Below are 14,846 nucleotides of genomic sequence, written 5' to 3'. Positions count from 1 at the left end.
GAGCAGTGTGTGGTAATATCTACAGGGGGCAGTGTGTGGTAATATCTACAGGGAGCAGTGTGTGTGGTAATATCTACAGGGAGCAGTGTGTGTGGTAATATCTACAGGGAGCAGTGTGTGTGGTAATATCTACAGGGAGCAGTGTGTGGTAATATCTACAGGGAGCAGTGTGTGTGGTAATATCTACAGGGAGCAGTGTGTGGTAATATCTACAGGGAGCAGTGTGTGTGGTAATATCTACAGGGAGCAGTGTGTGTGGTAATATCTTCAGGGAGCAGTGTGTGTGGTAATATCTACAGGGAGCAGTGTGTGGTAATATGTACAGGGAGCAGTGTGTGGTAATATCTACAGGGAGCAGTGTGTGTGGTAATATCTACAGGGAGCAGTGTGTGTGGTAATATCTACAGGGAGCAGTGTGTGTGGTAATATCTACAGGGAGCAGTGTGTGTGGTAATATCTACAGGGAGCAGTGTGTGTGGTAATATCTACAGGGAGCAGTGTGTGTGGTAATATCTACAGGGAGCAGTGTGTGGTAATATCTACAGGGAGCAGTGTGTGTGGTAATATATACAGGGAGCAGTGTGTGGGGTAATATCTACAGGGAGCAGTGTGTGGTAATATCTACAGGGAGCAGCGTGTGTGGTAATATCTACAGGGAGCAGTGTGTGGTAATATCTACAGGGAGCAGTGTGTGGTAATATCTACAGGGAGCAGTGTGTGTGGCAATATCTACAGGGAGCAGTGTGTGTGGTAATATCTACAGGGAGCAGTGTGTGGTAATATCTACAGGGAGCAGTGTGTGGTAATATCTACAGGGAGCAGTGTGTGGTAATATCTACAGGGAGCAGTGTGTGGTAATATCTACAGGGAGCAGTGTGTGTGGTAATATCTACAGGGAGCAGTGTGTGGTAATATCTACAGGGAGCAGTGTGTGTGGTAATATCTACAGGGAGCAGTGTGTGGTAATATCTACAGGGAGCAGTGTGTGTGGTAATATCTACAGGGAGCAGTGTGTGGGGTAATATCTACATGGAGCAGTGTGTGTGGTAATATCTACAGGGAGCAGTGTGTGTGGTAATATCTACAGGGAGCAGTGTGTGGTAATATATACAGGGAGCAGTGTGTGTGGTAATATCTACAGGGAGCAGTGTGTGTGGTAATATCTACAGGGAGCAGTGTGTGGTAATATATACAGGGAGCAGTGTGTGTGGTAATATCTACAGGGAGAAGTGTGTGTGGTAATATCTACAGGGAGCAGTGTGTGGTAATATCTACAGGGAGCAGTGTGTGTGGTAATATCTACAGGGAGCAGTGTGTGTGGTAATATCTACAGGGAGCAGTGTGTGGGGTAATATCTACAGGGAGCAGTGTGTGTGGTAATATATACAGGGAGCAGTGTGTGTGGTAATATCTACAGGGAGCAGTGTGTGGTAATATCTACAGGGAGCAGTGTGTGGTAATATCTACAGGGAGCAGTGTGTGTGGTAATATGTACAGGGAGCAGTGTGTGTGGTAATATGTACAGGGAGCAGTGTGTGTGGTAATATCTACAGGGAGCAGTGTGTGTGGTAATATGTACAGGGAGTAGTGTGTGGTAATATCTACAGAGACCAGTGTGTGGTAATATCTACAGGGAGCAGTGTGTGGTAATATCTACAAGGGGCAGTGTGTGTGGTAATATCTACAGGGAGCACTGTGTGTGGCATTCCCTACAGGGAGCAGTGTGTGGTAATATCTAAAGGGAGGAGTGTGTGTGGTAATATCTACAGGGAGCAGTGTGTGTGGTAATATCTACAGGGAGCAGTGTGTGTGGTAATATCTACAGGGGGCAGTGTGTGTGGTAATATCTACAGGGAGCAGTGTGTGTGGTAATATCTACAGGGAGCAGTGTGTGTGGTAATATCTACAGCGAGCAGTGTGTGTGGTAATATATACAGGGAGCAGTGTGTGTGTGGTAATATATACAGGGAGCAGTGTGTGGTAATATCTACAGGGAGCAGTGTGTGGTAATATATACAGGGAGCAGTGTGTGTGGTAATATGTACAGGGAGCAGTGTGTGGTAATATCTACAGGGAGCAATGTGTGTGGTAATATGTACAGGGAGCAGTGTGTGTGGTAATATCTACAGGGAGCAATGTGTGTGGTAATATGTACAGGGAGCAGTGTGTAGTAATATCTACAGGGAGCAGTGTGTGTGGTAATATCTACAGGGAGCAGTGTGTGGTAATATCTACAGGGGGCAGTGTGTGTGGTAATATCTACAGGGGGGCTGTGTGTGTGGTAATATCTACAGGGAGCAGTGTGTGTGGTAATATCTACAGGGAGCAGTGTGTGTGGTAATATCTACAGGGGGGCTGTGTGTGTGGTAATATCTACAGGGAGCAGTGTGGTAATATCTACAGGGAGCAGTGTGTGTGGTAATATATACAGGGAGCAGTGTGTGTGTGGTAATATCTACAGGGAGCAGTGTGTGTGGTAATATCTACAGGGAGCAGTGTGTGTGGTAATATCTACAGGGAGCAGTGTGTGTGGTAATATCTACAGGGAGCAGTGTGTGGTAATATCTACAGGGAGCAGTGTGTGTGGTAATATCTACAGGGAGCAGTGTGTGGTAATATCTACAGGGAGCAATGTGTGTGGTAATATCTACAGGGAGCAGTGTGTGTGGTAATATATACAGGGAGCAGTTTGTGTGTTAATATCTACAGGGAGCAGTGTGTGTGTTAATATCTACAGGGAGCAGTGTGTGTGGTAATATCTACAGGGAGCAGTGTGTGTGGTAATATCTACAGGGAGCAGTGTGTGTGGTAATATATACAGGGAGCAGTGTGTGTGGTAATATCTACAGGGAGCAGTGTGTGTGGTAATATCTACAGGGGGGCTGTGTGTGGCCCTATCTACAAGGGGCAGTGTGTGGCAATATAAATTCTTCACACCGCGCAATCACGGAAATATAAAACCTCTCACACCGCGCAATCACCAGAAATATAAACCCCTCACACCGCGCAATCACCGGAAATATAAACCCCTCACACCGCGCAATCACCGGAAATATAAACCCCCCACACCGTGCAATCACCGGAAATATAAAACACCTCACACCGTGCAATCACCGGAAATATAAAACACCTCACACCGCGCAATCACCGGAAATATAAAACTCCTCTCACCGCGCAATCACCGGAAATATAAACCCCTCACACCGAGCAATCACCGGAAATATAAAACGTTCTGTTTCTCAAAATGGCGTCGCAAAACTGTTTTCTATTTTGGACAAATTTTTCTTTCCTTGTCGAAGATAAATCTATAAATTTGGTGTCGTCGTAATCGTATTGACCCGGAGAATAAAGGTAACAAGTTATTTTCACCGCATGGTGAACGCTGCAAAAACGAAACCTAAAAATCAATAGGATTCACTGCGTTTTCCGCTATTCCAGCCCACAATTGTTTCCTCTTACCCAGTACATTATAGGGGACATTAAAGGGGTTTTCCACGATCGGACAACTGACGACCTCCACCAGATAGGTAATCGGTATATGATCTGTGGGGGTCTGACACCCGGACCCCACACCGCTCAACTGCTCCGGCTGCCTCCGGGCACCAGACGTCCATGCTGAAAGCAGATGCTCCGGTCACGGAATAGAGCGGTCGTGCTGCTGTGTTAAAGTGAATAGGAGCAGAGCATTTAGTTCTGCAGAACGGCCGCTGTTCAGTGGTCGGAGCCATTTGCTTCCGGCTCCAACTACTGCATACCGATCAAAACATCCGGCAGCAGGAGCAGCTGATCTGTGCGAGGTCCGGGTGTCGGACCCCCACCATCATATACTGATGACCTATCCAGTGGAGGTCATCGGTTGTCTGATCGTGGAAATCCCCTTTTAAAATTACTTCACGTCCAGCACAAGACATGTTCTCATACGGCTATGTCAACGGAAAAACCAAAAAGTTCTGGCTTTTGGAAGGAGGGAGGAAAAATTTGAATTGGCTGCGTGTCCAAGGGGTTAAGTACCGTATATGTCGGCGTATAAGACGACTGGGCATATAAGACGACCCCCAACTTTTACCCTTAAAATATAGAATTTAAGATATACTCACCATTTCGTGCAGGAGCGCTTCACTATGGCCATCGGCGGCAGGACCCAGGACTCTCTGTCTCTTTGAACTCGCGCATGCGCAGATAGGCTGCTTCATCGCTCGAGATCTGAGAGGCAGGGAATGAGAGGAAAGGGCGGGCCAGAGGATCTTACAGAGATGTTCCCTGGCGGCTAATACCGGCTTCCCTCAGATCCGTGGCGGATTCCGTGAATCCCGGGAGCCTGTGTACCGGACTGCAGGCTCACAAGGTAACACACAACCTGTGTGTAGACAATATGTAGACTAGGGATGTCACGATACCAGAATTTGGACTTCGATACCGATACTTCGTTTAGTATTGCGATTTCGATACCAATTTCGATACTTTTGCCAACAGTAATAAAAAAAATATTCTTCCGTTTTCTGATGTGAGGCGCGACGTGTGATGAATTTTGAACGCACCTCACATTAATAGTAATTAATCCCATCATGTTTCTCAGTCATATTGGGTTAATGTGCGAGGTACATGATGGGGTTAATTACTATTAATGTGAGGAACATGGAGGGTAAATTCATCGCACCTCGCGCCTCACATTAATAAGTGAATGAAAGCCGTGTTTATTTCATTTTTTTACAGCGTACACATCATAAATGATGCAAAAACATTGTTGTCCGCGCCATTACTGAATGTGTGTATTTTATGTATTGAGACTTATTTTAATGTTTATTGTAAAAAAGGTGAAGGTGTATTTATTTTTTTTACAATTTAACAATACTTTGTTTTTACTTTATTTTTAAACTTTAATGTACTGACATATATCAGATATGTGCCAGTACATTAACCTGTGGACGGATAATACACAGGCAGTTGTTAGGACATACTTGGGTATGTCCTAACAACATGAAATATGGTAAGACAGCCCTGGGGTCCGTCAATAGACCCTGGGCTGTCTGCCCATATATGGTATGGCCCTCGATCGCGTCACAGGAATTCCCTGTGACGCGATCCAGGGGCATCCCCCCTTCTCACTTTCCCCTGAATGCTGCAGTCAGCTGTGATCGCAGCATTCAGGGGAATAACGGCGGAGATGAGCGGTTTCTCTGATCTCCGCCGTTTATAGAGCGGGGCTGCGGCTGTGTAATACAGCCATTGCCCCGCTCCTGACAGGAAGTGCGCGCGCGGTCAGCATGAGGTGATGCGGCCGGCGCTGCACTAATGAGCGGCAGTTCAGGCACTGAAGACAGAACATGGGGGTGTTTTGTAGCGCGCCCGCCATGTTCTGTCTCCAGTGCCGCCGCTCATTAGTGCAGCGCTGGCCGCATTGCATCATCCTGACCCCGCGAACTTAACATGACTCAGGAGCGGGGCTGTGGCTGAATTACACAGCCGCAGCCGCGCTCCCATACATTCATGTGTATTATACTGAGCTGTGCGGCTGCAACGTGCATCCCTAATGTAGACAATATCCGGCATATAAGACGACCCCACACTTTTGACATTTTTTTAAGGGTGTAAAAAGTCGTCTTGTACGCCGATATATACGGTACATAAGAAGAGACAAACATTATTGAATGACAGACTGGTCCAGAGGGAGAGAGACCCTGCCCTCGTAGACTACTAGGGGAAGCACGGGAGAAATCTAGACGATGATGTGAGGAACAGATAAAATGAGAACAAAGAAGGTCTTGTGAGGACCGGAGATTATGTGTGGGGAGGTATTGGGAGATTAGGGCAGAGATGTATGGAGGGGATGGTTTGTTGACAGCCTTGCATGTCATTTTTAATATGTATAACTTAATTTAGTAGGCAATGGGTGGCCAGTGACCGCAGAGGTGGAATGAGGGGAGAGGTAGATTTACCCTTGCAGCTGAGTTGAGAATGGGTAGGAGGGGTGCAATAATGTTAGATGGGAAGCCACAGAGAAGGGTGTTGGAGTAGTCTAGACAGTAGATGATGAGGGCATATATACTAGCATTTATGTCTGTTCGAGGAAAGACTGACTTCAAGAGGTTTTTGAGGTGGAGACAGCAAGAAGTGGTAAGCGCTTGGCTGTGCTATTTGAAATTAAGGGTTATCCCAATGCAGCGGACCTGTGAGACCGGGAAACGTGTGGAGCCATTAACTGTGATTTGATAGTTCTGGTAAGGGGGTTGAGTGAAATGGGGTAAAGATGATTCCGTTTTCTCCATGTTAATCTTAAGGAAGTGGGAGGTGAAAGAGGAGATAACTGTTAGACACTCTAGATAGCAGGGAGGTAACATCAAGACCAGAGGTAAATTTGACCAAAGATTTAGATGGAGAAGAGTAAGGGATCCAGAACACTGAGACCCATAAGGGAGCGATAGTAAATCTTTAGTTGGTAAGGTATGAGGAGATCCAGGAGAGGGCCAAGTCTGTGATGTCAAGGGACTAGAGAATTTGTATCAGGAGGGTGTGTTCGACTGTGCCGAAGGTGGTGGACAGGTCTAGAAGGAGGAGCACAGATTAATGTAGAAGCAGAGGACAGGTCTAGAAGAAGGAGGAGCACAGAGTAATGTAGAAGCAGAGGACAGGTCTAGAAGGAGCACAGAGTAATGTAGAAGCAGAGGACAGGTCTAGAAGTAGGAGCACAGAGTAATGTAGAAGCAGAGGACAGGTCTAGAAGGAGAGGCACAGAGTAATGTAGAAGCAGAGGACCGGTCTAGAAGGAGAAGCACAGAGTAATGTAGTAGCAGAGGACAGGTCTAGAAGGAGGAGCACAGAGTAATGTAGAAGCAGAGGACAGGTGTAGAAGGAGGAGCACAGAGTAATGTAGAAGCAGAGGACAGGTCTAGAAGAAGGAGGAGCACAGAGTAATGTAGAAGCAGAGGACAGGTCTAGAAGAAGGAGGAGCACAGAGTAATGTAGAAGCAGAGGACAGGTCTAGAAGCAGGAGCACAGAGTAATGTAGAAGCAGAGGACAGGTCTAGAAGGAGGAGCACAGAGTAATGTAGAAGCAGAGGACAGGTCTAGAAGGAGGAGCACAGAGTAATGTAGAAGCAGAGGACAGGTCTAGAAGGAGGAGCACAGAGTAATGTAGAAGCAGAGGACAGGTCTAGAAGGAGCACAGAATAATGAAGAAGTGGGGGAACAGGTTTAAAAGGAAAAGCACCAAGTAATGTAGACGATGGAGGACAGGTCACGCTTTACAGAAGTCTGTGTGTAAGATGTGACTGCTAAGTGATAAGATAATGCAGAGATCCTGCACACCCAGCACAATACATGCTGCTTCCTCACACTAAACTACCAGGACATACACACTGTATTGGTGGGACGTTCTGCGCATGCACACTGGTCTGGCGGGATCTTCTGCGCCTGCACACTGGACTGGCGGGAACTTCCGCGCCTGCACACTGGTCTGGCGGGACCTTCCGCGCCTGCACACTGGTCTGGCGGGACCTTCCGCGCCTGCACACTGGTCTGGCGGGACCTTCCGCGCCTGCACACTGGTCTGGCGGGACCTTCCGCGCCTGCGCACTGGTCTGGCGGGACCTTCCGCGCCTGCGCACTGGTCTGGCGGGACCTTCCACGCCTGCGCACTGGTCTGGCGGGACCTTCCGCGCCTGCCCGCTGGTCTGGCGGGACCTTCCGCGCCTGCCCGCTGGTCTGGCGGGACCTTCCGCGCCTGCCCACTGGTCTGGCGGGAACTTCCGCTCCTCCACACTGGTCTGGCGGGACCTTCCGCACATGCTCGCAGGACTGGCGGGACCTTCTGCACATTCACACGTGACCGCCGGTTCCCATTAACCATAGTTAGTATCTGTCTTTCAGATGTGAATAAAGTTGCTATCCGGTAAAATAATCTACAAGGAATAGGGAAATACTTTAATAATTAAGAATTTTAGATGTCTCTGAAGATCCAGGATCTCTGAGGTAACTTCTAATATCTGTAAAAACTTATATTAGGGGTGTATTCATTCATAAAGGGCATCTGTCACACTGACCACCAGTCTGATCTGTTGGCAGCAGATTATATAGCAGGAGGACCTGAGCAGATTGTGTCTCTCCATTCTTTTCTATAGGAGTTACAGGAACCGCCTAACAAGGCCACCCAGAGGTGGAGCCGCATCTATCAGACATTTCTGCCATATCCTGGGGAGAAATGTCCGTGTTGGGAATACCCCTTTATTCCATGTGGTGACGGCTCTGAGAAGATGTTTCTCTCAATGATGAATAAGTGAGGTTCTGTATGTCACACATGATGATGTCCCCTGTATGATTTCCATCTTCTCCTTTCTTCATAAAGACATCTGCAGTACTAGATCCTCCAGTTCCTCCAGTTTTCTCATCTTCTCCTCCACAACGTTCCTTCTCCTGAATGACCCACCAAGGATGGACAAGGACAGGAATGAGATGAGCAGAAGAATATTAGACTTCACCTTGGAGATCATCTACCTGCTGAGCGGAGAGGTAAACTTTTCTACATTATAGAACAAGTCACACATAGGGAAGGGAGAATACATAATAGGAAGAATCCCGTGTCCTGTATAACAGCGTCCAGACCTTCCAAGTGACGTCAAGAAGCTGAAGATCAGCCACCAATATGGTCAGTTATGTGTCATGTCACCAATGCAGCAATAGTAATGTTGTAGAGCAATGAGAATCAGGAGGATCAGGATGACCTCTATATAGAAACCTAGAAGATGACGGCAGGAGGAGAGCACATGGTCCATCTAGTCCCCCCAATATTATTTCCTTTTTAGTTTTGGCCTCGTTCTATTTTCTCAATGTCTTTTTGTAGGTGAGGTCTCCAGTATTACAGATGTGGGGTCACTAGAGGTCTATACAGCGGGGTCACAATCTCCCTCTTTCTACTGAGGTGGGAAGACTGTGTTCAGTTCTCTAAGTGTCTCTCTCCATACACAGGAGTACACAATAGTGAAGAAGACATTGTGTGACTGTACGACTCCCATCATCCATGAGTCAGGAGGATGGAGCAGTAGTCCCATCACAGAGCCTCCCCCTCACTCCCGGATACATGAGAAGAAGATCTTAGAACTGATCTACAAGATGACGGAGCTGCTGACTGGAGAGGTGACACTGCTGGGAATGCTGGGAAATTCGACAGTAACCGCACTGGAGGTGTCTCGGTGATGACTATCTGTAAAGGATCTGCCAGGTACTACGTCTGTGTATACTCCCGGGATTAATCAGTCGACACCTGAGGCCAGACCTCCTAGACTGACACCGGCTCCCACCAACCAGGGTGGCAGGCTCAGGAGTGGGAGAGCCTATCGCGGCCTGGTCAGTCGGAGTTAGCTCCGCCCCCTGTCCATTTATACCTGCCGTGTTCTCTTCCTCTGCTTGTTGAGGCCTTAATACCGTCATGTGCAGTACATATACACGTGTGTACAATGACATGTAATGTAGGAGCTCCACAATTTCGGCTCCTTTTACATCACATTAGATCCCTACATTTCGTGCTGCCGGCTGCTCATAATTCTGCATTACAGGTCACATTACATTGTACAGCGCTGGCGGCCGTTCTGGATACAGGAGCCATGAAGACGAGCAGGACGCGCTGTCTCCTAATGCAGAGTTATGGGCAGCCGGCAGGGTGGACTATGGGCAGTCGTGCTGTAGTCAGAAGTAAACCTGGTAATACAAGTCATGTAGAAAGACGATTATCGGCACACTCCGGCAGTATAATAGTTTCCTATATAATGTCAGTATAATCGGAGGTTCTCTTTAATATTACAAGTTATGGGTACTAGATTCTGGAGATGGGACGGTGATCCAGGGATTTATTCTGATTTCCAGATTTGGAGTCGGGGAGGAGTTTTCCCCTAATGAGACAATTGTCATCCACCTCATGCTGGTTTTATCTTCCTCTGGATCAACACGGTCGGATTATAGGTTGGTCTTGATGGACTTGTGTCTTTTTTCATCCTTAGTAACTATGTAACACAGAATGTATGGAGCTAAATTTACCTCTAATATAAAGTACAACGTGTTCTGATAAAACAATCTCACAATGTCTTGGATAAGTAAAATCTTATTCCCACTTATGATACGTCTCCACATGGCGTAAACACGGCGGAACGTCCAAAACTCATTTTTGGCGCGACGTGTAGATGAGATTTGTTAAAATCTCATCCTCATTGCTACTACTGTAATACGCTGCAGATTTCCTCGCAATTAAATACTTTGCAGAAAATCTGCATCTTATCAGCCCAGTGTGCACATACCCTTAAAGTAACACGTCAGATTTGAGAAATGGTTCTCTTAAACAGGTCAAAAATAGGCCATGGATTCCACTCCCAGAGGAGTCCCTGACATCACTGTCCATATATGGACAGAGACGTCAGGGGCTCCCTCTAGAAGCACAATTTCCAGCCAAGTTGACGGCAACGCTCTGGCAAATGATTCCGCTCCTAGAGGGAGCTTCAGTGGCGCTATCTACAGGGGATGAGGTGCTATCTGCAGGGGTTTGGCATACGTTTGATTAAACTAAGGGGGAGATGTGCCGGCACTTGTGGAGAGAGCCGGCGGACAGAAAAGTACAACCCTGTTCCATTCTGCCAATATTTATTTATGTGACACCTGCCCAGGGCATCAGGAGTTGGAAAGTATATAGCCATGTCGTGAAGGGGTTAATTAATATGTATAGAAAATATTGCCTACAGAGGTGTACACAGCCTTTAAGAGGCTAATAAGCAAGTGACACCCAGACCATTTTTGGTTGCAGGTAACTAAATAGAGGCGTCCTGTGTCCCGCCACTTTCATGTGTATCCGCGTCCACAGAGGGCAGATACAGGTAAATATTATGGCGGAGCAGGGAGCCAGTTACGCCCCGCCGTTCGCTCTGGTAGGGCACAGTCTCCTTTAGGCCTGTGGCTTACAAGGTGCAGGGACCTCGACACCGGTAGTGAGGACCTCAACATTGTAATTCCGGCTCTGATCAGTAAACATAGAAGTGTAGAGAGAAGTGTGTGATATATAGACAGATATACAGTAGTCATGTATTCAGTCACTGTGTGTTTCCTACAGATGGATCCAGTAGGAGAAATCCGCCAGAGAGATGTCCCAGTCCTCTGTATTCCCAGGACTGTCCAGAGGAAAATCCCAATGTCCCAGAGAATCATCAGGTAGATGAAGCTGAGCCGTATACCAGATCTATATAGGGGGTGCGGAGCTTTTTGGTCCTCCGGTCATAGATGGGGTCATAGAGTTTGGTGGTTTCTTATGTTGATCTGTTAGATTCTTCGCACTCTCTGCTGTATTGTTACATATGTGAAATCAGAGGGAAGATCTGACTGATATTAAAGTGGAGGATGAAGAAGAAGAGCGGGTGAGGGGCGCTCAACCGTGTAAGAGTGAAGTGGAGGAGGAAATTCCAGGAGGTGTTACCAGAGGTCAGTAATAATGAATTTAGAAAGTGAACTCCGTGGTTTATTAACTCCTTAACGCCGAAGGACGGATATATCCGTCCTCAGCAGCTGCTAGTTCGCGCAGGAGGACGGATATATCCGTCCTGTGATGGCGCGGGTACTGCCAGTGTACCCACGCGATCAGCGGCAGGAGCACGGCTGTTATACACAGCCTGGCTCCTGCTGCAACTGCCGGAATCGAAGCGCGCTCCGATTCCGGCAGTTTAACCCATTAAATGCCGCTGTCAATAGTGACAGCGGCATCTAATGTGTTTGACAGAGGGAGGGAGCTCCCTCTGTCACCCGATCGGCGCCCCCGCAAACAAATCGCGGGTCGCCGTCGGGTTTCCATGACAGCCGGGGGTCTAACAAAGACGCCGGAGGCATGACCTAACAGGCTGCCTGTCAGTTTTACACTGACAGGCAATAATGCTTCGGTATACTAAGTATACCAAAGCATTATATATGCGATCGGCACATCGCATAGTGACGTCCCCTGGTGGGACTTAAAAAAAATATGTCAATCAGTTAAATAAAGTTTGTTAAAAAAAAAAAAATAATTACAGTCAAAATCAAATAAAACTACTTTTTTTCCCAAAAAGTGGTTTTACTCAGTAAAAGTGTCAAAACAAATCACACATGCACATATATGGTATCCCCGCGATCGTAACAACTTGACCAATAAAATGAACACATTAATTAAACCGCCGGATGAACGGCGTCCAAAAAAACTGCAAAAAACAACGGCAAAATTCTCTCTTTTCTCCCATTCCCCCCATAAAAAATAAAATTAATCTATAAGTCCTATGTACCCAAAATAGTACTAATGAAAACTACGCATTGGCCCGCAAAAATCAAGCCCCCATACGGCCACATCGACGGAAAAATAAAAACGTTACGGCTCTTGGAATGCGGCGATGCAAAAACAAGTAATTTTTTTCTAAAAGGGTTTTTATTGTGCAAACGCAGGAAAACATATAAAACCCTTACATATTTGGTATCCCCGTAATCGTGCCGACCCATAGAATAAAGTGAACATGTTATTTACGCGGCACAGTAAACGGCGTAAATTTATAACGTGAAAATTAATGCTGGAATAGCGGCTTATTTTCAATATTCTCCTAAAATAAAGTTAATAAAAGTTAATCAATATATTATAAGCATCTAAAAATGGTGCAATTACAAAATACAACTCGTCCCGCAAAAAACAAGCCCTTATACGGCGATGTCCACGGAATAAAAAAAAAGTTACGACTCTTGGAATGCGACCGTGAAAAAACAAAAAATAATCCTTGGTGATTAACGTGCAAAATGGCCCGGTCATTAAGGGGTTAAGCAGGACATGCTGTGTTTTTTGTTGTTGTTTTTTTAACCACATTCCTCCCCTTATACTTGGCGTTCTCCAGATTCCATCGCTGTCTTTTTTTATTTTTGCCCCCCTCCATGTTGTTCCACTACAGCCCTTACTCCGTTTTGCACCTAACATATGCGTGTTATAATTAAAGGTACAAAGAGGAGACACCATCTCTCCTCAGTAGGCGTTGCCTCACTTTTTGCTGTGACGCTGTCCAATCAGAGCGGACCACTTCACAGCGATGCAGAAAACCTGCTGATTTTGAGAAATTTCCTGCAGGTCTTTTGCATCGCTGTGAGGCTGTCCACTATGATTAGATAGCGTCACAGCAATGAGCGAGTCAACATCTACTGAGGAGAGAAAAGGTCTTCTCCTTTCTGTTCTCTTTAAGGTGGGGTTCCTCCTTAGTTCTACATTACAGTAACACGTCAGACAATGTGTTATACATAGTGCAGGACCTGAGGGAGATGTGACTGCACATAGAAGTTCTCTACAAGGTGTTCTATGAATCCGGTCATGCACTAGGTTTAGCATCAGATTTTGGGGGGCAGCGGCTGCGATTAACAGCTGCACTCTAGGCCGAGATCTAGGAAAGCTCAGTTCAACCACTTAAAGAGAATGTGTCATCAGAAAATGATCTATTGTTTAAATCAAGTTTCTGTTAAACATATTTTTTATGATTTTTTGGTGGGTTTTTTTTATATTATTTTTTTGTCTTTATCTAATCTTGCAGTTTGCCCTCTGGCCAATGAGTCTCATAGTAGACTGCTCCTTACAGTTCTCAGCAGTCATCTCATTATCATCACAGGCAGGATTACACTGACAGGTAACATCTATATATGTAGATAACAAAGAATCCACCATTCATAATAGACTGACCCTTCCTGTTCTGTAGAGATCATTTCTCAGCAGTCATCTCATTATCATCACAGGTAGGATTACACTGACAGGTAACATCTATATATGTAGATAACAAAGAATCCACCATTCATAATAGACTGACCCTTCCTGTTCTGTAGAGATCATTTCTCAGCACTCATCTCATTATCATCACAGGCAGGATTACACTGACAGGTAACATCTATATATAGATAATACAGAATCCACCATTCATAATGGACTGACCCTTCCTGTTCTGTATAGATCACTTCTCATCACACCTCTCATTATCATCACAGGCAGGATTACACTGACAGGTAACATCTATATATAGCTAATACAGAATCCACCATTCATAATAGACTGATCCTCCCTGTTCTGTAGAGAACATTTCTCAGCACTCATCTCATTATCATCACAGGCAGGATTACACTGACAGGTAACATCTATATATGTAGATAACAAAGAATCCACCATTCATAATAGACTGACCCTTCCTGTTCTGTAGAGATCATTTCTCAGCACTCATCTCATTATCGTCACAGGCAGGATGAGGGTATGTGCACATGACCTCTTTTCAGACGTAATTGAGGCATTTTATGCCTCGAATTACGCCTGAAAAGACGGCTCCAATACTTCGGTAAACATCTGCCCATTGCCTGCAATGGGTCTTACGATGTTCTGTGCAGACGAGCTGTCATTTTACGCGTCGCTGTCAAAATACGGCGCGTAAAATGACGGCTCGTCAAAAGAAGTACAGGACACTTCTTGGGACGTTTTTGGAGTTGTTTTCTCATAAACAGCTCTGTATTTTCAGGCTTATTTTGTTAATCTTGTGAACATACCCTTACACTGACAGGTTACATCTATATATAGATATCACAGGATCCACCATCCATAATAGACTGATCCTCCCTGTTCTGTAGAGATCACTACTCAGCATACATCTCATTATCACCACAGGCAAGATTACACTGACAGGTAACTTATATATTTAGATAACACAGGATCCACCATCCATAATAGACTGACCCTTCCTGTTCTGTAGAGATCACTTCTCAGCATACATCTCATTATCATCACAGGCAAGATTACACTGACAGGTAACATATATATTTAGATAACACAGGATCCACCATCCATAATA

The 14,846-nt window shown here is 45.8% G+C and overlaps 1 protein-coding gene across 1 annotated transcript; it reads left to right on the top strand.

The window, feature by feature from the left end:
* The first annotated feature begins 8,224 nt into the window (after positions 1 to 8,224).
* On the top strand, positions 8,225 to 13,640 carry LOC142720881 (oocyte zinc finger protein XlCOF29-like). The gene is made up of 4 exons (XM_075848816.1): positions 8,225 to 8,505; positions 8,962 to 9,214; positions 11,087 to 11,451; positions 13,554 to 13,640. Exons 1-2 carry the CDS (start codon positions 8,311 to 8,313, stop codon positions 9,187 to 9,189), a joined length of 423 nt encoding a protein of 140 aa, XP_075704931.1. The 5' UTR covers positions 8,225 to 8,310; the 3' UTR covers positions 9,190 to 9,214; positions 11,087 to 11,451; positions 13,554 to 13,640.
* The last annotated feature ends 1,206 nt before the right edge of the window (positions 13,641 to 14,846 follow it).

The sequence above is a fragment of the Rhinoderma darwinii genome, unplaced genomic scaffold, assembly GCF_050947455.1.
Source record: "Rhinoderma darwinii isolate aRhiDar2 unplaced genomic scaffold, aRhiDar2.hap1 Scaffold_509, whole genome shotgun sequence".
Taxonomy (NCBI): domain Eukaryota; kingdom Metazoa; phylum Chordata; class Amphibia; order Anura; family Rhinodermatidae; genus Rhinoderma; species Rhinoderma darwinii.
Note: the sequence above shows the minus strand (reverse complement) of the source record. Positions and strands in the feature narration are given on the sequence as shown.

What these genes read in the sequence shown, in the direction of transcription:
- LOC142720881 (XM_075848816.1), top strand. Translation starts at nt 8,311, where the DNA reads ATGATTTCCATCTTCTCCTTTCTTCATAAAGACATCTGCAGTACTAGA. An exon ending in TCTACCTGCTGAGCGGAGAG is followed by an intron (nt 8,506 to 8,961) that starts GTAAACTTTTCT and finishes CTCCATACACAG; the next exon opens with GAGTACACAATAGTGAAGAA.